Source organism: Lissotriton helveticus, chromosome 3_1 (assembly GCF_964261635.1).
Source record: "Lissotriton helveticus chromosome 3_1, aLisHel1.1, whole genome shotgun sequence".
Classification (NCBI taxonomy): domain Eukaryota; kingdom Metazoa; phylum Chordata; class Amphibia; order Caudata; family Salamandridae; genus Lissotriton; species Lissotriton helveticus.
The window spans coordinates 1743808521-1743833278 of record NC_136061.1 but is presented as its reverse complement, the minus strand read 5'-3'; the positions used below and the strand labels follow the sequence as shown (position 1 = coordinate 1743833278).

General features: G+C 45.2%; 1 protein-coding gene across 2 annotated transcripts in view; it reads left to right on the top strand.

Moving 5' to 3' along the window:
- Positions 1–24758, top strand: part of PTPRU (protein tyrosine phosphatase receptor type U) — an 870052-nt gene that overhangs the window by 758928 nt on the left and 86366 nt on the right. For both annotated transcript variants that reach the window (XM_078682521.1, XM_078682520.1), the window contains 6 exons: positions 3367–3403; positions 8071–8168; positions 9034–9150; positions 10287–10441; positions 11079–11214; positions 23761–23910. In XM_078682521.1, coding sequence (XP_078538647.1) covers positions 3367–3403; positions 8071–8168; positions 9034–9150; positions 10287–10441; positions 11079–11214; positions 23761–23910 — 693 coding nt within the window. The remainder of the gene's footprint in view (positions 1–3366; positions 3404–8070; positions 8169–9033; positions 9151–10286; positions 10442–11078; positions 11215–23760; positions 23911–24758) is intronic.

The following is a 24758-nucleotide window of genomic DNA, read 5'->3' as shown; positions in this document are numbered from 1 at the left end:
ATTCTGCAGTTGTAACAGCCAGGGGCAGCAGACACCCAATATAACTAGGATAACCTTACACGTGCCATCCATGTCTCAGGAAAAGCCAATAGCAAGCAACAAGTAAAAATCTGCTACCACTGTCTTTGTGCCGCAGCTGGGTGAACTGACAGTAGACACATTCAGTACAGGTGGGGCACACACAGACTAGAGAGCCTTCCTCCATGTCGTATTCTGTGCCACAATGTGGCTGCAGCATTTACATCTAATTGTCTAATTTATAATATTTAGAGACTCGCTGTGGGGCTCTCTCCAGCGCCGTGCAGGCCACCCTTTACATCTCAACCTACCTGTTCATGTGAGTCAGTGTGTGTGGATGTGAGTACAAATATTTATTATTGTGTTAATGTGTGCACGTGTACATGTGTGAAATGTGTGCAGATATGTGTGCACAGGTGCATGGTGGTGCATGTGTCCATGTAAAAAAAAAAGTGTCTGTGTTTGCAACATATCTAGGACTGGCGGATGTTTCCCATGGCAGAAGTAGAGACTGTTGGTCGTGCACGCCAACGCTTGCTATGCTTTTGTGTGCTGAAGTCACAGAACTGCTTTAAATGTAAATGGATATATTTTTTCTCCTTTTTTGATCGAGCTTTCATCCTGGCTCGCTACATTTTCTAAATTGTTTTCCTTTTAAAGGTAGGTACATTTACATCATGTACAAAGTGCACCTTTTAGTCTGGAATGTTCCCAGAATTTTACAATCTGTTTCTCCAGCTGGGTTTGAATTACTCATACGTTGTTTATCTGAAGCTAGCACAATAGTTTGACCCCAGAAACCGGCCCAGCAGCCTTGTGTAGTAACCTTCTGATGTTTTAAAGTGGTGGAATTTCAGGAAGCTTAGACCACAAGTTGAGCGCTAAGCATTCGAGAAAAAATCCGCCACCATGCCTCCGTCTACTGTGTATTTTGCACTCAATTGTTCCTTTCTGGTTCCACTGCTGCACAGAAACTTTTCCTAGGAATACTAATATCCACAAATACCAATGAAATAGTGCCATGGGATAAGGGGTTGCATGGGTCGAAGTAAGCAGGAGCCTATATATGCTTAGCTTCTTCTGCTAATATAAAAGTACCTGGTAACCATGCTGCTGCAAGTCACTGTTAGAAGTTAAATTTGACTCTCTAAAGCAGTGGTTCTTGCACCTTGGCCTTCTTTGCACCCCTCCTGAATAACTACAGGAAGCCGAGGAGCCTGGCCTAGGTAATTTCTAGCTTTTGAAACTCAAAGCAATATACAAAAATACAGAAACAAGAAAACAGATTATAAAATATTGTATTAAATTTACATGTAAAACTAAAAAAAAGATTTTTTTTAATTTTAATGGGAAGATTGAAGCTTTTCAAAATGTGGGTTTATTTCTAAAATGCAGAGCGATATGCAGTGTATCACTTTGTATTTTTTTGCTGCTAGTTCTTCATTTGAACCACCAAACGTTCATACTAGATGCCTCCTTGCTCGCCTTGCGCTACTCCAGTAATCAACCTAGGGACTCTAACTTATTTTTTGTCACAAGTTTAACATTTCCTTGCATTCACAGTGCTTTTTTAAAAAAAATTAAATGTTGCAGTTTTTTTTTACATAACTATACATTTTATTAAACTTTTAACATTTAATTTTCTAAATAGTTGTGCACCCACAAACCCTAGGTTAAGAACCACTGCCATATAGCAACAGGCGCTCTTTCTTTTCACCTGGAATTCACATGAAGCTATTCACAGTTCCTATATAAGTTACCTTTTCTCTGTTTTAAAACAAGAGAGTTGTCGTACAGAAAGAATGAAGAAGCATTTTCAAAGAGTTAATAACATAGTAATTCAACATGGAGTGAAAATAAACAAAATCCAGACTTGCCTTGCAGACATTAGTTTTGGGAGTGTCGCGGTGTATATTTTTAAGAACTCCTTTAGATTCTTTTTTTCATGTGATTTGACAGGACAGTGTAACACTTAAGAACATCCTAAAAGGTAATCAGAAAAATGCTGGTGATACAATAAAATAAAATGAGATAAACTTGTTACATTATTAAATGGAATTTGATTTTTGACAGGCTCATTTATTTGAAAAGCTCCTTGATCAGTGAATATAGTCCCTGGAAGAATGTTCAATGCCCAGACGAAACTTCAAGAGGCTACTTTCCAATTCTACCTTCCCTGTTGCTTTGGAGGTATTTTTAAAATAATGATAAAGAATCAATCGAAATAGGAACGTTTGTCTCAGAATAAGAGGATGACAATGAATTTGCCCATTCTGTCACTGATCGTGATATTTCTGCAGCCACATTTTCATTTTTAAAACTACTTATCCTTGCAGCATTCCCACAATAATTTTCCAGACGGTTTTTAAAATATAAGTTACACATTATTTTTAGTTAATGTGTTCCTTCATGATAAAACACCGACGTTTTTCCATGTTATTATCATGCCTTGCAGTGCTGTGCTATTTGATGCACCATATACTTTAAATGTGGCTGCCAAGCCATGCGCATTGGAACAGGAAAATCGCAGTACAAATATCAGTGTTTCTTCTACAGAAGTTTTACATTTCCTACAGACTGAAAGAAAATGTACAGAATGGATTGAGAGGAACGTTGCTGAGAGATGCAAGTGCATACATGTCAGGAGTTCCTGCTTAAAGCACCATGAATCAGTGCTGAATGCCCACTCCCAAGTGTGTTTTGCCACCTGTCATAGAATAAAGCTCTATTGCAGTTTCTTTAATCAAATAGTTGCTGTGTTCATAAACATGTTAGGGCAACTTTAACCCGAAGAGAGAGTACTTTCTAGTGTGCATTATTAGTTTTTGCTTACTGAGTAGTGGCAATGAACATGTGTAGCGCCATCACGAGGAGCACCCTGCTGCATAGTGGGTAGTCCACACATTCTTCTTGAATTTGGGCCCTTCGAGAGCTCCTTTGCTTGGCTTTTTTTAATACATTTAGTACATGGTTAAATGTTTGGCTTTCATATGGCTATTGGTTCCTCAGTGCAGATATTGCTGGTTGAGGTTAACAATCAGTGGAGGGTGCTTTAGGCTTTAGAGTACATCATTTTTGTTGTAATTCAAGTGTTCTGTTCAGTGGGAGTGTCAAGTGGTGCAGGTAGGTATTTTCCCCAACCAAAGTACAGAAATTGAGTTGTCTCGTTGCAGAAATTATTCTCACCGTGACAGGTGGTTTTAGAGGTGGCTTTAGTATTGCTACATGTCTGATCATTTTATTAATCATTTTTCATGTCCTAAGGAAGGTGTTATTGGAAAGTTGAACTTTGTGGCCGATAACCTAAAGAGCAAGCTACAACTTTCAACACTTTTTTTCTTCTTGCAGGGCTATCACCGGTCCAATCACTTCATTGCCACTCAAGGTAAGGCTGTGCTTTTAATATACTACATGCATCCTTTGGGTGAAATAACTATGCTATCTCCTCTTTCTCCTGTCACATGTCCATGGTAGCCAGTTAACTAGGTTATCTGGTGCAATATGGCCAAAAATAGCAGAGATCCTTGCTAGCTTAGTCTGTCTCTGCACCGTCAGGATATGATTCCCACATCTGCCTTTACTTTTCATGAAGATGGGTGCTTGCTGTATCTCCCATTTTGGGATCTAAAATAATAATTCTCCATTCTTTGCCTTCCCACCACCCGAAAGATCAGTGTTCACTGTGCTAACTCCAGTTACTTCCTAGGAAGGTCAGTGTTAATTCTGTTTAAGATAATTGTGCCAACTCTATTTGTCTTCACATGGCCAGTGCTAGCTCTATCCATCTTTACACTGCAGGGAGTTCTGAGCTTTCGAATGTATGGCACAATATTGAGTAACAAAATATCACCAAAAAAAATATTGACTACAGCGACTACCACAATAATAAAGGTAAAATTATATAGATTTACTATTCTTAACTCCACTTCTAAGTATTATATATATATTACCTACTGGCGGTCACCAGTAGGTAGAGTTAGGACAATGTTTCCATAGAAAGTGTTTTCAACTTGCCTAAAACTTTAGCATCGTTTCATGAATCTTCACGAAATTTTCTCAAAAAAGTGTCATAGTGAGTCGTCTTGTGCATGGAAGGTTTTGGGGTGATCTAACAAGCAGGGGCTGAGAAAAAGGGGTGTAAAAAAATAAGGTTTTCCCATGTTAATTCCCTCAGGACCTTTAAACACGCTTGCAGCCTGAACCGCTGGACAGAATTACATACAATTTGGCAGAAAGCTAGCTTTTGGACTACAGATTGTGCTTTTTATTTGATGTAAATCCTTTCAGTAGTTGTTGAGAAATGTAAGAGAATCCAGTTCTCATATAATAAAAATAAGAGGGGCACACGGGCCCCCCTCCTAGGGATTTTGAAAGCCCCGGGACCACCACCTCCCTGGCCGTTGTATGTTTGTATGCACGTGGTATCCCCGCACCATGCCCTGGGGACCGACATCTTCCCGGGGCAAATGTTTATTAAGTAATGGGAGCACGTGCAGCCCCCCCCCCCCCTCCGCAGCACTGGGGACCGCCAGCTCCCCAAGGCACTCTACAATAAGTATGCTGGGCCCGCCACCTCCACGGGCTAGACATCAAATTAATGAAGGAGCCCTGCAAGGTGCCCCAGAGCCCCGGTGACCGCCACCTCCCCGGGGCTCAATATCAAAATAATACTGGGGGCCTGCAGGGCACCCCTGCAGCCACAGGTACCGCCACCTCCCCGGAGCTAAATGTCAATTTACTGTGGGGGGCCCACAGTGCACCCCTGCAGCCCTGGGGACCGCCACCTCTGAGGACCTGCTCCTGCTATGTCCTGGGGTACCTCCCCTCTCGGGACATAGTTGTTTGCTGTGGCTTGCCAGGAGCTTTAATGACTCCCACCAGTCCACAGCAAACACACTGGTTTCAGCAAGCAAGAGCATTGAAAATGCTCTCATTTACTGAAAGCAGACCATTTGTCTGTTTCCATGCCTGCTCTCAAGCAGGCAGGGAAACAGACAAATTGTTTTCACACACAGAGAGCTGCATGTTCAGCAGCTCCCTGTGTGTAAGTGCAATGCCAGCTCCTGCAGGAGGTGTGAAGCCAGCAGGGACTGCGGGAGCCTTGCGGTTCCCCCCACCACTGTCCCAATGAAGAGTGGGTTCCCTGGGGGCACCCCCGAAACCATGGCTGGACCCCGAGGAATGGGGTCCATAAGGCCAAAATCGGTCCGGGAGGGCAGCCGCAAGGTCCCACTCCCCCATTGCAAAAAGGTCAGATGCCAGGGAATGGGTGTCCCCGGGGCTGAAATCGACTGGGTGGATGGGGGGCCACACAGCACACTCCCCTATTAGAAAAATAATAAAAAGGCCCCTCGGAGATGGGTTCCTGGGGCAGAAATCGAGCCCGGGGAGGGGGGCTGTGTGGTCCCCCTCCCTATACTTCAACAAAGCAAGTGCCCAAGTTTAAGCACCACTTATGCTGAGTACTAATCATCCTAACTTAGTGATCATGGCCAAGGCAAAGTAAGTATGTTTTCTCTGCATTTCCACTGTGGAAATGTATCTGTAATACTTGATGGAGGTGTTTGTATCCTTGCTTATCTCAAGCGCAAAATCTCATATGGTGTTTGTGATGAGTGGGTTCTTTTTTACATCTGCTCCTGAATCAAGAGATCATGTTCTAAACTTTTATAAGCTAGAAGTATGTAAACTTTCCCACAAGCCCCGTCCGTTTGGCCCCACCCTATATACATTAGCGGTTTGCAAAGTCTCTTTGCCCTTTTCTCAGGATGATGGACATCTTACTAAAAGAACCCCACAGCACCTTACCCTCCCATTTTGGAGACTTTTTCCTCGTGCCTAGGAATACAATTGCATCTCCCCGAAACAAAGAAGCACTTCTGCAAAGTACAAATCATCCAAGTGTGTTTTGTCTGCAGTTCTATTTTCTAAAAATATCTGATGAAGACGCTCGAGGAACAATCACATTGGCCAAGTTACAAACACACAAGGTCAGTAGAGACATTTTATTGATGTCCTTTACGTAGTTGTAGTGTAGGAGATGCAGCATACATTTACCCAATGTGGTAGCACTTAGGAGTTAGCCAGTAGAAAGTACTCCAGTTGGGTAGAGGTGTTGCAGAAAATGGTGGTGTCTTCTTGGATAAATACGTAGGGCAGGATTCATTCTTCCATGATGCACATTTCACAGAAATTAAACCTCAACTGGTTACAGTTAAGAAATAGAGTTTAAAAAATCCTTAGCAATTCAATGAAAAAAACAAAGGTTACAGGGAGGTTATAGTTAAGAAATATAATTTAAACAAAACCTTAAAAATTCACTGGAAAAACCAACGGTTGCATGGATGTTCTAGTTAGGCTCACATTTCACTTGTACAACGCATTTAGCAGTTCTAGTTACCTGCGCTTACTATAACTTACGCCCCCGCAATGTACTGCCTGTCATGAGTGGTGTAATATGTGAGGTCATAAGCAGTGCATTGCAAGGTCGTGAGTTATAGTTAGCTTAGGTAACTATAACTGCCGAATTTCACTGGTTTTGTACGAGTGAAATCTGCCCCAAACTATAACATCCCTGTAACCTTTGGGTTTTTATTCAGTGAACTTCTAAGGTTTTTAAAAAGCTCATTCCTAACTATAACGTCCCTGTAACCTTTGGTTTTTCAATGCACTTGCTTCCATGAAGCGGAGCAAAGTTTGCTATAGCTTGGCGGGAGCACTCGGGTACAGTGCTCCCGCCTAGCCAGAGCAAACTGCACTGTCACGGGGGTGGCCACCCCGGGACATTGCTGGAGCTAGCTCTGGGGAGTAGCAGTCTCCAGGGCCATCTCCTGCTCCACGAGGGGAGCCGCGCGGCCCTCCTCCAACAAAAATGTTCCCCGGGGAGGTTGTGGTCCCCGGAGCTGCGGGCAACGTGGCCCCCTTATATAATTTAGAATACAGTTTCTCCGGGGAGGTGGCGATTCGGGGGGACTGCGTGGGGAGCTGAGTGTGCCCCCCCGCATTTCAGTGAATTACCCCAAGGAGGTGGCTGGTGAATTTCAGTGGTTTGTTTTTTATTTAAAATGTTTTTTTAACAGACATTTTAACCCACCTGTAACGTCACTTTAACCACCTTAACCTTTATTTTATTTCAGTGAATTTTATATTAATAATATAAATATGTGCGTGTGTGTATATATATATATGTATATATATATATATATATATGTGTGTGTATATATAATAAATATATATATATACATATATATATATATGATACATAATACACATACATGCTTACGCACCCACACATCTTTTTACATCTGAGTACCTTGAAGACATATATAGGTCCTTATTTGGTGTTAAAAATACTAATAAAAATACCTTGAAATTAAAAAAGAATAGTAACCCTATATATGTTGACACTGTGATATAATATTACTCAATATTCTGGACATTATGTTTTTGCAGGTTGATATCCTTCACACGATATTGTGGTACATCGCCATTCCCTCTCACTTTGACAAAGTTCAATGCTGTATCTGCCTTCAAATGGCTGAAATGCTTGTGCTAGTTCTAGCTGCCGTCACATGGTCATAAAGATGTGTGCTGCCTCCAATTGCCTTCACGTGCCTGGGGAGGCCAGCGGCAGCTTGTCTGTCTTCAGATGGCCTAGAAAGAAGGTGTTAGCTTTGCCTCTGTCAGTGGCAGAACTTGCTCTGCACCTTCACTTAACTAAACCCAGTATTAGCGTTGTGTTATAGATTCGCACGGACTACTTGCATGGAGGTACAAGTAAGGGAACGGGAAATATGTATTGATGGAGGGAGAGACGTTGAATGGCATATGATCCCCATGAAGAGAGTGGCCTTTTAACACCTTGACCGCGGCACGAATTCCGCCACGGTGATGGCATTCTAATCAGTGGGCGGGGTTCGGAAGGCCCCCGGCCGTCCTCCGCACACGCCCACCATCATGTGAGATGACCGGGGGCCGTCCGCAGCATCGAAGGGGTTAAGGACGGTTATAAGAGGTAGTTCCAAACTTGACCTATGTCTTCTTCACCCGCAGGTCCAAAGCAGGAGATGGTCTACGACTTCTGGAGGATGGTGTGGCAGGAGCACTGCTCCAGCATTGTGATGATAACGAAGTTGGTGGAGGTGGGCAGGGTACGTTCCTGAGTTTATTCTTGGAGGAGAGGGATGCCAGGGACTGGATGGAAGCCTCTCGGGACAGACAGCATGCTTGTGAGAGGGAGGGATCAGCAGTGCAAGAGACAGAGACATACTTTGAGAACAGGAAGAGACTGTTGCAGCTGATAAAAAAGACAGGAAGCTGTTTATCAGAAATCTGAACTACTGTGTTTGGGAATAGAACGAGTAAAAACGAGTCCAGCCGCTGCGAGGCAAGGCTCAAAATGTACCTCGGAGCAGAGAGAAAGGGTGGGGCCTAATGGCTAGAGCGGTCGATCTCAAATCTGGGGAACTGGGTTCGAGTCTGGCAATGACACTCAACATAGTGTGATTCTGGGCAAATCACGTAATCTCCCCGTGCGTAACTAAAACAATGAATGTGTCCGTGTGTAAGCAACTGGTACTCATGTAAAGCGCTCTCCTGATACCTTGACGTTCGCGCTATATAAAACTCTGGGGTGGAAATGAAGAGGAAATTACATATTGAAGAAAACATAGAAAGCTTCCAATAGTTGTGTGGGGGTGGGCGACTAGTACAGAAAAAAGATATTCAGATGTGTATCAGTACTAGAACTGGAAACCCCAGATGATAACCCTCATAACAGTGAGAGACCAATGTTTGTTGAGAGCGTGCGCCTATATGCACCATCCAGGGAGAGAGAGGCATGGCCTGGCCTGCAGAAGAGGTGGGGATGAGGCAAAAAGGAGGAAAAGAGATGCCATGCCCAGTGCCCTTGCTCATAGCCTGCCCTCCACGCGGAGGCGTGTGCATCTGATCCACACTGAGCTTGGGTACAGGGGTCCAAGTGCCAGCAGCACGCTGACCCTCTTTATCTTTCAGGTGAAGTGCTCGAAGTACTGGCCGGAGAGCTCCGAACTCTACGGCGACATCAAGATCACGCTGCTAGAAACAGAGGCCATGGCGGAGTATGAAGTCCGGACCTTCTCAATGGAGCGGGTACATTGTGCTTGTGTTTCCCTGTGTGTGATTGGCAGGAATGGCCCTTCTTGCATGAAAGCTAGATTTAGGTTGTCCTCCATGGCTTTCACGGAGTTTCATTGATGGATAATTAATTGCCTGTTGGTTGATTGAATACATTTTTGCCTAAACTATGGGTGTGGCGCCTGTCTATGTGAATAAATTATGCAGCACAGGTAGTGAATCACCTCGCCCCAAAACATTTTCATTTTGGGGGGGTATGTTTTATCTCTGTTTCTCTTCTAAGAGCAATTGCTTTGTAAGTTAAGAAATACAGGGCCTTCGCTCCAATTCTATAGGGACATTGTCTATGGGAGGCAAGTCTCCTATCTAAATCTGTGGAGACGTTATCCATAGTAGACTAGCCTCAGTCCCTTCTGTGAGGACATTTTCCAGAATAGTCTGAACTTTTGTCTAAATCTGCAGGGGCATTGACTATGGGTGACTGACTATTTGCCCATATCTACTTACTGATTCATACTTATTTTCAATCTTAATTTCTTACTTTCTTTTTCAGTTTGCCATTTGATGTTTCTTATATTTGATGTTTCTTTTATTACTCTTTCTTTATGGTGTTCTTTCTTTTGTCATTTGCCTCTTTCTCCAGTCGGGAGTTGCTAATTGTTTTCTCTCTTCTTTGTTTTAGTATCTTTATTTTGCTGTGTTTTTTCTATATTTTTTCTATATTTCTTTTTCCTCTCAACTTTTTATCCATTGTTTCTTTCTTTGTTACCATTTTCTTTATTTTTTACAGTAATTGGTGCATCATAATTTACTCCCAACATTGTTTTTTCTTTCAGCTTCAACCTTTTTTGCTCTTAAATATGTTTTTTTTAATTTAGCTTCCCTTTTTTACATCCTTATGTTGTGTTGTTGGACGCCCAAATTCATTTAATCCGCTTTTCTTTTTCTTCTTTTATGATCTCCCTTCTTTTGTTGCTCCTAGATGTTTTTTCAGTATTTTGTTTTCCTTTTTCCTTTCTATTCGTTTTCCGTGCCTCTTCTGCCCTTGTGCCTATCCTTTTTTCCTCCCTCACCACCTGGACGCTTTCCTTTTTCTCCCTGCACTCCTCTTCGTTTATCTAACCTCACTCATGTTTTCTGTCTCTTAACAGAGGGGTTATCCAGCCAGGCATGAGGTAAAGCAGTTTCACTTCACGTCGTGGCCAGAACACGGGGTGCCTTACCATGCCACGGGCCTTTTGGCCTTCATTCGCCGAGTTAAGGCCTCAACACCTCCAGATGCGGGGCCTGTTGTCGTCCACTGCAGGTAAAATCTATTCAGGGGCTTCCAGAAGCCTACGTTATAGCTATAAAAAAAATTCTAACTCGTGCATACTAAGCCTGGAGGAATTTTTTCACTGTTTCCATTATTGTATTAGTAGTTGTGAACTGTTGGTACCACTTCCCATTATAACGCAGTACTCAATGTAAGTAGTTTAGCCAGGTGCCTCCTTTATGCAGACCCTGCTGAAGACCCCCACCAGCCACAACCTTCATGCCAGCCTCAACTTAAGAGGTATCCTCATGAATGACCTTCATCCCAGCCCCAATACGTATTGGTAGTCAGAATGTTGATATAAACCGGATAAAGAGCTTAAAACAACCACCACATTTAAGCCATCCCCACCTAAAAGTGATACATGCCATGATTCTCTTTTTGAGATATATACAGAGAGGTCTACAGTCGTTATAACCTTGCTGCAGAGTTCTAGCTCTACGTCGGCTTTCTTTAGAAAGTCACGAGTGTCCTTTGTTCTGTGCTGGCAGCGATTAGCAAATTCTACTGAAATAAACAGCTAATCCTCTATGGGTCTGTGTGAGAGCAGCGGCAGTGGTGGGGTATCTCAAAAAGACTTTTAAGATATCCTTAAGCTACTCTAACCAGCATCCTCCTCTCTTCACAGCGCTGGTACTGGACGGACAGGATGCTACATCGTGCTGGACGTGATGTTGGACATGGCTGAGTGTGAAGGCGTGGTGGACATTTACAACTGCGTCAAGACACTCTGCTCCCGGAGGATCAATATGATCCAGACAGAGGTGAGTGGAGCTCATCGAGTTGGGCAGGAAGAGAGGCGGTGTGTGATCGATCATGTCCATGTCTTTCCTCCGAAAAGGGTTATCAGCTGTCCAGAAATTTCTAGCAGTGTTTTGCAACCTTGAAGAACAACTATATGGATCTCACTGACCTGTTAGGTTGTGGGCGAGAAGCACACCTTGACTTTAGAAGAATATCAGTAAATTCACCAGCTTGGTATATATCCTGCTAATGGGGCAGCGTGGTCAACTCTGATCAGTAGAAATGTTCAAGAAATGCAAATCTTAAAACAAAATAACCCCTATATGTGAGGGCCATTGTTACAGGAAGTAACACATTCCTCCCTCCACTTTTTTGTTTTTGTTTTCCAGAAATACAAACTTGGAATACTCTCCAAGTCCCTTAACCAAAGCAATAGATGATTCTACCATTCTAACTGTGTACATCTAAGAACTATATCCACCCTTGCTGGAGTCCTGAAGGTGTAGCATTGAACATAATTAAGTGGCTAGTCATTTCATACGAAAGAGAATTTGAAATGAATGGAAAGCCCGCAGTAGAGAACCTCTTGAGTCAGAGATCCGAGTAATACACAGGAGGCGGCTCGGGAGTATTGAAGTATCTTGAAACAGTGGCATAATACACGATACAGCTGAAGTCAATTCATAGTCTGAATTTGAGGAGCACGCTGGGACCAGGGCCAGCATCGTGACTTTTGCTTCAGAAAACGCACTCTGTGACTACTGGGTGAAGAACTACTGAGGCTGCTACCATGATCGATTGTCAACAGATTTGTTTTTTTGCTTTTCCACTGCGAGCTGCTAACCGCAGCTGCTTGATTCTCATGGTTTTCAATGAAGGAATATTACATATTTTTAGCATTTTTAGCTGAAGTGGCGGAGTAATTTTAAGGACCATTTTCGAATAGATTTCCATCTCCCTTCCATGCAAATGTATACATCCATGCCCTGGTTGCGTTATCTTCTAAACTGACAGTTCTCAGATAACTCATGAATCCCCACCAAAAACAAGTTGTAAAGTAACTTGCTTTTAATATACATCGAAATGTGTTATTCCATAGCTGCGTTTTATCAGTTCCCCAATTTTGGGGAGCCTTCTTAGCAGACACCACCTTCCATGTCGTGAGCCCATGGTTATGTATGTGCAGCCTTCACACGTCTTATCAGCAGGTGTATGTGGCAATGACATAGTTCTGCCCATATTGTACACTGCTGCCTGCTCTGTGCCAATTCTGATTGAGAAGCTTTTAATCTTGCTGTACATGCTGCCTGTGCTGTGCCTATTCTACGCATGCGAGAGAAGCCCGTTTTGTTGCTTTATGAAGATAACCGAAGCTTGCCACAATACCTTCTCTATTAATTCTGTGCCTATGAGGAAATACATGTTGTTAAAAATTGTGTAAAAAGCAGGAGCTCAGAATGAAAGGCATAGCTCTTGTATAGCATACATCTTGTGTGTGTGTGTGTGTATATATATATATATATATATATATATATATGTGTGTGTGTCTATGTGTGTGTGTATATATATACATATATATATCACTTTCCATTTTATTAGGGGTGGGGCCAAGTGAAGTGGATGTACCTTTGCTGCCTGCTAGCCTGCCGGTGTCTGAGAAGAGTGTTTGTATTGCCTCTGCCTGTACCCTTGCCTGTGTTTTAGAGAAGTGTTTGTACTTCTCCTGCCTTTTCATCTGCCTATGTCTTAGGAAAGTATTTGTACTGCTCCTGATACCTGTGCTGTGCCTAGTCTGCTTGTGAGGGAAGTTTTTGTAACTCTGCTGTCTGCTCGCCTGCCTAGGTCTGAGAGGAGTGTTTGCTTTGCTGCTGCCTGTACGCCTGCCTGTGTCTGAGGGAAGTGTTTGTACTGCTCCTGATACCTGTGCTGTGCCTCATCTGCTTGTGATAGAAGTGTTTGTAGCTCTGCTGTATCATGCTCCCCTGCCTGTGTCTGAGGGAAGTGTTTGTACTGCTGCTGTCTAGTCTGCTTGCGTTGGAAGTGTTTGTAGCTCTGTTGTCTGCTCGCCTGCCATGCCTGAGGGCCGCTGCTGCCGGTGCTGTGCTTAGTCTGCTCGTGAGGGAAGTGCTTGTAACTGCGTCTGCTCGCCTGCCTGTGTCTGAGGGAAGTGTTTGTACTGCTGCTGCCTAGTCTGCTTGCGTTGGAAGTGTTTGTAGCTCTGCTGTATCATGCTCGCCTGCCTGTGTCTAAGGGAAGTGCTTTTGTACTGTGCCTACCTAGTCTGCTTGTGAGGGAAGTCTTTGTAGCTCTGCTGTCTGCTCACCTGCCTGTGTCCGAGGGAAGTGTTTTTTGTACTGTGCATAGTCTGCCTGTGCCTGAGGGCCGCTGCTGCCGGTGTTGTGCTTAGTCTGCTTGTGAGGGAAGTGTTTGTAACTGCTGTCTGCTCACCTGCCTGTGTCTGAGGGAAGAGTTTGTAATGCTGCTGCCTAGTCTGCTTGCTTTGGAAGTGTTTGTAGATCTGTTGTCTGCTCGCCTGCCTGTGTCTGAGGGAAGAGTTTGTACTGCTGCTGCCTAGTCTGCTTGCGTTGGAAGTGTTTGTAGCTCTGTTGTCTGCTCGCCTGCCATGCCTGAGGGCCGCTGCTGCTGTGCTTAGTCTGCTTGTGAGGGAAGTGTTTGTAACTGCTGTCTGCTCGCCTGCCTGTGTCTGAGGGAAGTGTTTGTACTGCTTCTGCCTAGTCTGCTTGTCAGGGAAGTCTTTGTAGCTCTGCTGTCTGCTCGCCTGCCTGTGTCTGAGGGAAGTGTTGGTACTGCTGCTGCCTAGTCTGCTTGCATTGGAAGTGTTTGTAGCTCTGTTGTCTGCTCGCCTGCCATGCCTGAGGGCCGCTGCTGCTGGTGCTGTGCTTAGTCTGCTTGTGAGGGAAGTGTTTGTAACTGCTGTCTGCTCGCCTGCCTGTGTCTGAGGGAAGAGTATGTACTGCTCCTGCCTAGTCTGCTTGTGAGGGAAGACTTTGTAGCTCTGCTGTCTGCTCGCCTGCCTGTGTCTGAGGGAAGTGTCTTTTGTACTGTGCCTACCTAGTCTGCTTGTGAGGGAAGTCTTTGTAGTTCTGCTCACCTGCCTGTGTCTGAGGGAAGTGTTTTTTGTACTGTGCATAGTCTGCATGTGAGGGAAGCCTTTGTAGCTCTGCTGTCTGCTCGCCTGCTATGCCTGTGTCTGAGGGAAGTGTTTGTACTGCTGCTGCCTAGCCTGCTTGTGTTGGAAGTGTTTGTAGCTCTACTGTATCATGCTCGCCTGCCTGTGTCTGAGGGAAGTGTTTGTACTGCTGCTGTCTAGTCTGCTTGCGTTGGAAGTGTTTGTAGCTCAGTTATCTGCTCGCCTGCCATGCCTGAGGGCCGCTGCTGCCGGTGCTGTGCTTAGTCTGCTTGTTAGGGAAGTGTTTGTAACTGCTTTCTGCTCGCCTGCCTGTGTCTGAGGGAAGAGTTTGTACTGCTGCTGCCTAGTCTGCCTGCTTTGGAAGTGTTTGTAGCTCTGTTGTCTGCTCGCCTGCCATGCCTGAGGGCCGCTGCTGCTGTGCTTAGTCTGCTTGTGAGGGAAGTGTTTGTAACTGCTGTCTGCTCGCCTGCATGTGTCTGAGGGAAGTGTTTGTACTGCTTCTGCCTAGTCTGCTTGTCAGGGAAGTCTTTGTAGCTCTGCTGTCTGCTCACCTACCTGTGCCTGAGGGCCGCTGCTGCTGTGCTTAGTCTGCTTGTGAGGGAAGTGTTTGTAACTGCTGTCTGCTCGCCTGCATGTGTCTGAGGGAAGTGTTTGTACTGCTTCTGCCTAGTCTGCTTGTCAGGGAAGTCTTTGTAGCTCTGCTGTCTGCTTGCCTGCCTGTGTCTGAGGGAAGTGTTTGTACTGCTTCTGCCTAGTCTGCTTGTCAGGGAAGTCTTTGTAGCTCTGCTGTCTGCTCGCCTGCCTGTGCCTGAGGGCCGCTGCTGCTGTGCTTAGTCTGCTTGTGAGGGAAGTGTTTGTAACTGCTGTCTGCTCACCTGCCTGTGTCCGAGGGAAGAGTTTGTATTGCTGCTCCCTTGTCTGCTTGTGAGGGAAGTATTTGTAGCTCTGCTGTCTGCTCGCCTGCCTGTGTCTGAGGGAAGTGTCTTTTGTACTGTGCCTACCTAGTCTGCATGTGAGGGAAGTCTGTGTAGCTCTGCTGTCTGCTCACCTGCCTGTGTCTGAGGGAAGTGTTTTTTGTACTGTGCATAGTCTGCTTGTGAGGGAAGTCTTTGTAGCTCTGCTGTCTGCTCGCCTGCCTGTGTCTGAGGGACGTGTTTTTTGTACTGTGCATAGTCTGCTGTTGAGGGAGGTCTTTGTAGCTCTGCTGTCTGTGTTTTTTGTACTGTGCATAGTCTGCTGTCGAGGGAGGTCTTTGTAGCTCTGCTGTCTGTTCACCTGCCTGTGTCTGAGGGAAGTGTTTTTTGTACTGTGCATAGTCTGCTGTTGAGGGAAGTCTTTGTAGTTCTGCTGTCTGCACGCCTGCCTATGCCTGTGTCTGAGGGGAGTGTCCGCGCGCTGCTGTGGGCTCCTTACCCGGATGCTGGCCGGCGCGCTCCTCCTTTGGAGAAGGCCGCGCGCTCAGGTGCTTGCGCGCGCGCAGGTGGCGCTGCTGTCCGAGGCCCGGCTTGGAGGCAGTCACAGCTGTGCTCGTCTGGTGATTAATGCGGCCGCTTGCTGGGGGTGGCGGAGGGATAAGGGTGAGAGGGCCTACTTCTGGCCAAGGTAGCGAGCAATTACTCCAGAGTAATGTGTTCATTAACTTAAAGCACAGGCACTAACCCTTGGCGGCTGGCATCGTCGAACGTCCCACTGCCTGCAGGAGCGCGCGCCGGTGATTCATGGCGGAGATGAGCGGAAGACGCGCCGTCTCCAGCGGGGATTCCTTTATCTCCGCACCCGATACACGTGTGTGCGGAGACAGCAGCTCACGGAGCGCGAGAGCTTAAGTCTCCCATTTTTCGTTATTATTATTTTTTGTATTGCATTTTGATTGTCCCCAACATACTCGACTCATTGTGTTCTATCCAGCCATTACTTGTTGAGCCTGCGCCTTTATACTCACACGATCTGCTGGCTCCAGAAATCGACTATGGAAGGCAATGATGAGATTTTTGAACGGCCCATTACCTCGCCTGACGTGCCTGACTGTCCCAAACCTATCTATCACCTGTGAGATGAAATCGCTATTCACGTATTTTCAGATCTACCCCGTAGCCCATTCTAGAAAAGAATCCCATTATCTAAAACTTCATTGTCTGGGGCGTTATATTCAGAGCCAATGCAATTGTGTGGCCACGGCTTTTCCGCACATTTATGAATTTGTCGCATTTACTGTATAATTCATCATCTACTGCATACTTTGCAGCTTTTAACAAAAATAAGTTGTATCGATTAGATGTTACTAACAATGGCCAGCCCTTTGTTGTACTGGGGCAGGTCAATTTTAGTTGTGGGTTGGGGTGTTAACCTGATATTAATGAGGGGAAACTTTTTCCCAGACAGAGTAAACGTGTAAAAAAAAAGACTACATTGTGATATATTAGTGCCGCAAAAATCGCCACACTATGCTGCATAATGTTCTTTTTTTACGCATAATTTAGTCCTCTCCTGCCTCATAATTCTAGTGAGCGTGGTTATATTTGAGTCAGTTATTAAACTGGACTGGTGCAGGGCCTTGTCAGCATTACTTTCTACCCTACAAGTAATGAGTAACTGTGTAGCACCCTAGACTCGTCATCGGGACGTTAAATCCAAAAAGATTTGAATAGGACTGTGTATCTCTCTGCAAGCAATCATAAATTGACTTTCAATCCTACGCCGCTTAAATAGAACTGTGTACCGCAGTAACAGATAGAAAGGACATTAAATGTGCCGAACCTCCCAGTACACATACTGAAACCAGTACATTTCAAAAAGCCTGTGATGCACAGGGGAGCAGGCAAACGGAGAGAAGGATAAAGCAAGTTAAATAGTGGGAGGATTTTTTTGGGTTCAACTTTGATATCTATCTTTCATTTAGCTTGGAGATATGGTTGCCGAGTTTTAGAGGTTTTTTAAGCAGAAATGGCTATGTAAAGCCAAGCCTCAACTTGACAGGCCAAATCTTTGCTGTAACAACTTCGATACAATCAAAGATGGTTTGAAGAAATGTACGTAGCTCCTGCAAGGCTCTCTAGCCCAGCTTCAGTGTATCAAGAAATCTGTGGCGCGACTGCTGATGGAGGCAAACAAACTTGCTCTGGCAATTCCTTTGCTTTGAAGCCTTCACGGATGCCCTGTTATAGCTTGTATCATGTTTTCATCATTGTCCATTGCTCATTGCAGTCATTGGCTCCTTCACAGCTCGTGCCATTCTTGAATCAGTCTGCATCATTCGTCGCTCCATCGCTTCTGTTGCAGATCATATCATGTTCACATCAACGTTTATTGTTCATCACTTCTATTCACGCCTTGTATCATCTTTACTTCACTGTTTAGTGCCCCCATTTTGCAGCTCGTATCAGGTTTACATCGTCATGAATTGTTCATTACGTCCCCTGGCCCCTTGTCACAGCTCATATCATATTCACATCAATATGCTTTTTCATTCCCTTCATGGGCTCCCTGCACAGTTCGTATCTGTTCTTTTATGATGCCAGTTATGGCAAAGCTCCCATGTAGCTAAGCAACAAGCTCTTTAGGAGGTCTCCCAACCCTGACCCTGTGATCTGCGTTCCGCGAGGAAACACAGAAGTTATTGAGTCCTTCCTATTGCAGTTTTGTCCAACTGGAATGGCTGTCAGACCACCTCTGCGCCACCGTCAATGGCTTCAGGTTGAGAACACAACTAAAAACATGTCTTTCTCACGGAGTGCTGTGCATGTTTTAATCTGAGGGCACATGTAATGTTAGTACTCAGTGACTGACCCCAACAAGTCCTCCTGGGTGCAGGTACACACTACTAGAGGTATCCTTTACTCTACTGCTGTGCAAACTAGCCTGAACATCACAGAAACTTTTCTCCCACAGACTGATTGCAAAACTATTCTCACTCACATGCTGAAAGGTGCAGACACCGCATTTTCTCAGTGTCAAGTCACGTTTTCTGGAACTTTCCTGCTGCTATCCGTCCTCATCTTGCCAAATTGCCTCAACTCACACCTAGCTATTTCGTACATCTTTTTGCCATAAAGTTGATTCATGAGAACTGGCCCCAGAAAGCCAATGTGCTGACGGAGTGTTGCACTCATTTCCTTCAATAGAATATTTCAGAGTTTAGTAAACACTTATCAAATTCTTTTTAAGGGGACTCTTAAAAAAAAAAAAAAAGCACAGATTGTTGCTGTACTCCAATAAAATGGTCACTGGACAACATATAGTTGCAGATTAGGAACCTTTCTCTCAAGCCCTGGTTCTAATGCCTATTTAGCTCTTCACTTTTTTAGTAAGCGGTCTCAAAAGTGTTCAGGTTGGAAATAAAGACATGCGAACTTGCAAGGCACTAACTCAGGTAATTTATTGTGGGTTCAAAAGAAGCCTCTGGGCCACATGTACGTGGTTGTCTGTACAGTGGATGGGAAGTTGTGCATGGCGGTTGGTACTTTCCTCGTAGGGGAATATATTTAGAGTTCGGCAGATGTCAGGCATCCTCTAACTCTAAATTACCTTGTAAGTGGTCTATTTCTCCGATAGTGTCTCTTTCAGATATGTTCATGAGGCAAGTCCTTAATGTGGGCATGAAATCGTTCTCAGCTCTCTATTGCCTGTACCCATGAGGCTCAAGTGTTTTAGGGACAAAATGCTGCCATCTCACATCTGTTCGTAAGCCTTTGTTAAATGAGTTGGCAGGAGTCGACCCATGGACAGGTGTCTTCATCACTAAAAACCAGTCTCGCTTAATTTAGCGTTCGCAGCGGAGATGCCAACATTATAATGGGCTTGGATGATGGTGTCCCTGGGATATGGATGATCGTACGTCGAAAAAAACGTAGTTGAACGGGTCACGAAGGCTGAACTGTTCCGTCCCTAGAGGAGCGTCATCAGCCAGAGAAACAAGTCCAAATAATTTCATCTTGCTAGAGAAATTAAAGATATATAGTCTAACCAATTGAACATCTTTCTGCAGACACAGCAGAGTTAATGCAATACTGGTACAGAGGCAGATGAACTCTAGGAAACTTTCACCAGTTTCCTCAAATAAGTCAAACGGGTCTTACTGTTGAGAGCCTTTCCCCCTCTCCTGGAGAGGACCTGGCATTGTTGTGACATCTAGCTTCCTCTACAAAGGCAGTTCTGGGGTTATAGTGAATATGTGAACACTTAAATGTGCAGAATCCGAATCTGCATAAAAACGAAACTGTCCTAACTCCACAGAGGGAAGATCTCTAGTTTGCGACCAGAGGCTGAATACGCACATAAACTCTATCCACCACTAAGTTTAGGGGGAACTCAGTAGACCGCGCCCAAAGATTTGATGGTTATTCAGACTGGACTCTACCCCTGACCATAGAGAGGAACTCTACAGGGACCCCCCAAAGGTTGGATGGGAGCTATGACTAACGTACTTGGAAACGCATCAGGCAGGGACAAAGATTACGATGAGTGTCAGACATTCCGTCCCATCAGGCCCCAGAGGTGCCTTCTCAAGACTAAAGCCAAGGGTGCGTTGATTGCAAGAAGTGAGTTGGCCTGCTAGCCCAGGAGGTAAATTTTCCAGACTGTAGGGAGGATTAAACTGAGGTTATTTTACAGCTAGCACCCCAGAGGCCATCTCCCTGGCATAGGGATAGTGTCAGTCAGGGGCGGTTCTAGGCTCATGGCGGCCCTGGGCAGGGAGCATAGGTAGGGTGCCCCGGAAGAGGGGGTCCGGGCGGGGCGGAGCGCTGAGGCCAGTGAAGGGGGGTCAGGGTGTTTGGAAGTGGAACAGAGCCGGAGGCCGCCAAATCCCTGCCAGGGGCCACCACGCAAATATGTATCCATCCTCAGAGGATTACTATATTAAGGATATATATTGGCGTGGTGCCCCCTGGGGTTTGGTGGCCCTGTGCAGGTGCACAGATTGCACATGCCTAAGGCCGCCCCTGTGTCAGTTATCAGCAATGTTGAGCCAGTTCAGCCGTAGACCCCCCTTCCTGGGACGGAAGTCTCTGATAATCTCACACTGCTGAGTTCAGCAAAGGTTTCAAATTTGTTGTGATTCTCTGCAGCAAATTAACCGTTACAATTCATCATTCATTTAAAGTTTGTTTTCTTCCAGTGGCGTGACTCCAAAACTTTCCCTAGCCTGTAAATGCACACCTAAAAAAAAACAACAGTAACAAGAACGAGTAAAAATTCCAGGAAAAATTGACAGCAAAGCCTGAGTCAAGTTCAAGAACCGTTCTCGACCGTTTAGGAACCTCGCCCTGGTCCCTTGGCTGTGAAGACACACCGGTAGCCTCACAGCTCCGAGTGCGAGAGATGTCCCGGGGTGGGCCTGCTAATGGAGCCGGCTCTGTATCGTCAGCAGGGTGTAAACGCCTCGCTCCGAGATCGGCGCGAGCCCCCGGGGCGCTTCCATAATGAATGATTTGGCACAAGGCGTCTTGGCCGCCTTTGCGCTTCATTATCTCTCTGAAGTGCTTTTTCCTACCGTGCAGCTGACATTTCGCGTTGGCATCAAAAGGAGCCTGTCTTCTGCAATCTGTCCTACGTTTTTCTCACTCACTCTCAAGAGTCTTTGAATAAACTGCCCGGAGTTGTACAAAATCACGAACGCAAATGACGTTCAAGTTCTTAAAGTTTAGCGAATGCCATGGTAAGCCAGAGCCGACTAATTCACTATTCGGAAGCCAGCTGAGGTTTGTAATGAAGAGGGGGGCTATGCTCTCACGTGTGCAGACTCGTCTCCATGACACCCAGGGCACAAGCCCAAAAAAAGAGGTGGGGGACTAACCAAGTCGGGTAGTATGCAAGTGACATCATAGTGCGTGGCATCACAGGAAGTAACATTGCAACCTATGACCTCACAGGGAGTGACATCACAAGAAGTGAAAGCAGATCCTAAGACCCCACACATGTTTAGCAGGGACAGATCAATAAATCTGACATTCGTACAGTGCCTGCATGTGTATGCAGGGACTGAAAAAAGTAAAAAAGAATGCCTCTCTTAAGTACCCTTGAAGCAATAACAAGCTGTGTGCCTTTTGATTGCATTTGCATCTAGGTGTGAGGCTCCAGACAGCTCCCAACCAGGATCACCTCCCAGCCAGGATATTCAATCAAAAAGATGCCCCTTAACATTGGCTTTTGTTAATGGCCCAGCTGGAACTTGATAAGACCCCTGGCCTGCACTTGCTGTTCGGAATGAAAGCAGACAACGTGCAGGCTCTCCTGAATCTCTCCACTGGCGTAACAAAACTTGAGGGCCCCCCCCTGCAAGGTACGTGGAGGGGCAACCTCCTTACTCAATCAGGGTCTCTCCGGGCAGAGTGTTGTGCTGAGGGGGTGCCCTGGAGCTTGGGGGCCCCCTCACCCTGAGGGCTGCGGGGCCTGTGTTACACTACTGATATGTGTCCCGGTGTCACTCGGACAAGTTCGGCATGTTCCTGTGTGTCCCAACTTCTTGGCAGGAGAGATTGCCTCTACCCTGTGAAAAGAGTGGGTAGACGTCGCCCACCCTCAACTGGTGCCCGGATCACAACCCATTTTGCTAAGCTGCCCTATAGCCAGGGCTTTAAGTTGGTCAGGTCTCCCCGGTGCTGAGCACCAGCAGTTTTTTAAAGGGGGCTTGGAAACGGGTCTCTATCAGGCTCTGTTTTGTGCCCTGGCACAGGCGGTCCATTTTTTTCCGAACTGCAGTGACAGGAGGCACATCGATGTGCGCAGTCTCACACTGCTCACTTCTCACTAGCAGAGAAGTTACGGCAAGACGTCATGCCAGGTGAGCCTTGTATGGGAAGGCGAACCCATTAAAGAGACTCATTCTCTCTCTGGATTTCCCTTCTCTTTTTGAAACTCAGGAGCAGCAACATTGTCGTGGTGTCACCAGGGCTTCAAGCGGAAGCTTTTTCAATATTATATAATAGTCATAGTTGCTGTTTATTTATCTTATGTTACTAACAACCATTGAAAAAGCCAATTGTCCTGACTTGTAGGTATGATGATATTTGTTGTATCGTATATCTGGATGCCATTACAGAAACAGCAAAATACAAGTCGGGTGGCACACTATGCTAAGCACAGATTTTTAGCTTACGTGTTTTTAAGCCACCCCCTTAATTACATTGGCCACGCCCCTTTGAGAGACCCCCAGTTTTTTATCTCACTTGAAGCGCTGCCTATAGCTCTCTATGGTGGGACGCCGGAGTAGTGGACTCTAATAAACATAAACAGTGACGCCCATCTTGGAATGAGAACTTGTGTCAGACATACAAGCAAACATTTGGTAAAAGAAAGAGGAAGATTTTGAAAAAAGACTAGAGACGTATTTTCAACATTGACGTATAATGAAGCAAAAGCAGGTTCAGGCGGGAGACAGATAAAAATTAAGGCATTTTGTGCTAAAAAAATTAATGGTAAGTCTCCCGCCTGAAATGGTTTTGTTGGAGTGTTTCCTTAGGCATGACTTGGCGAGCTTAGAACTCCTCACAGGCACGCAACGCATAATGGGCTGGTGCGCAGGGGGAGGGGGGCGTTAGTTTGCCCCTCTCCTCAGTATCTTTGGTTATCTCGGCAAGCATGAGAGCTGCTTATTGCATCCCACCTCCAGCGACAAATGGACGGTAAGAGAAGGCTACGGCACTATAGCTGCAACAATGACAGACTGAAAGCCACATAAGGATGTCTTTAAGGAAGCGAGGTTCAGCCATAGGACAGAAACAGGTGGATTTTTTCATTCCTAGGGAAAAGTATACCAAGCATTTGCAATGCAATTGTGGTAATGCAATAGCTTAAACTCTCCCAAATGCGAAACCTATTGCACTGCATATTACTAGCGCCCATGCGCCCCTTTCACATTCATGAAGACCGCACCCCTTTCTTTGGACAAGCTGTGTCTAAAGAAAGGGACGTATCTGACATTAAAGTGAAACCGCGGCATGGGGGCCATGAAGAAGTCCACTGTGTGGACGAAACGCATTGGATTTAACTTCTGGATTATGGAAATAAAAGAACATTTTGGAAAAATATGAATACAGGATGAAATATGGAAAATTGAATTAGTCAAGGGGACTTTGTTTCGTTTTGAGATTGATACAATTTTAGGTGCACCACTATATAATATTTCAAAATACCCACAGTACTGACCTAGGTCTTTGCCAAACTCTACTTTAAAGATTCTAGTGATGGTATTATGCAGTGCCTATGGGTCGCCTGATAGTCATTGGAGATGAAGGAATGAAATGTTGGGACGATAGGGAGCACTCAGCATCCCTATTGGTTTCTATATTTCCCCCTCTGATCTCACTAAATTGAAAGAAACAGTCCCTTCTAGGCAAATCTCGGGAGGTGTTTTTTAATAATGACCACCTTTTTGATTTGCGATTGTGATTTGCATTGTCTCTTCTCCCTCCTCCAGGAACAGTACATATTTATTCACGATGCCATCCTAGAGGCGTGTCTGTGTGGGGACACCTCAGTCCCGGTGAGTGAGCTCAAACTGGCATACAAGGAAATGCTGAGAGTGGACCCACAAAGCAACTCCTCGCAGCTCCGGGAGGAGTTTCAGGTGAGGACGGGTGGTGGTGGAGGTGGTGTGGGTGGGATTCGTATAGAATGTGGATGTGCCATTCACGGTCATTAAAGAGGACGCTGATAGGGTGCCAGATCGTTCTTTAGTTTGCTAGACACAGTCTAGGATGTTTCACCTCACAACAGTGTTATGATCTGGTAAAAACGGTAGTGCCATGGCAGTTCTGCTTGTTAGGCGCTGGAGGTTTCATTCCTACTTTAGGTAGCCAGAAAATGGACCACAAGCAAGGTGTGAGATGACCTAGCTTTGCATTCTGGTACTTGTAGTTTTACTTTGTGCCGTTATAAATACATGACTATGGGACTACGTCGATGTGAGTTTAAAAGCGAGAACTGGCTTAGCATCCCATACTTGCAACAAGGTAATGATCAAAGTATAAGACGTGGAGAGACTACTGTGGTGAGTTAGGGTAGGCCCATGCAAAAGCTGTGCTTCTGTTATTGGTCGCTGCCCTCTCGTGATTTCTTCTGATCCACATTCATAAAAGAGGAAGTTACACTCAACACATTTAGAGCAAAGAATGGCCCACAACTCAGAAGCATCTTGTCATTTTAATTATTGCAATGTAATGTCTGCCACGTTTTCAACTTTAGCTGTTGAAAGTTAGTGCCTAGTAGCAGCCGTCTTTCTCTCTGACACATTTCAAGTAAAAGGGTGGCAGTTTTTACTTTAGTTGGATTGGTCACGCCACAGCATCTATATAAAGTAATAAACGTGCCTTTGCCTTTTAAATTGTGTAAAGAACAGAAAAGAGGGGAGAGATGGTAGCTGCCAATTGCCATCTTTCGCTATTGCAGATAGAAGACTGACTGATATTGTGTATT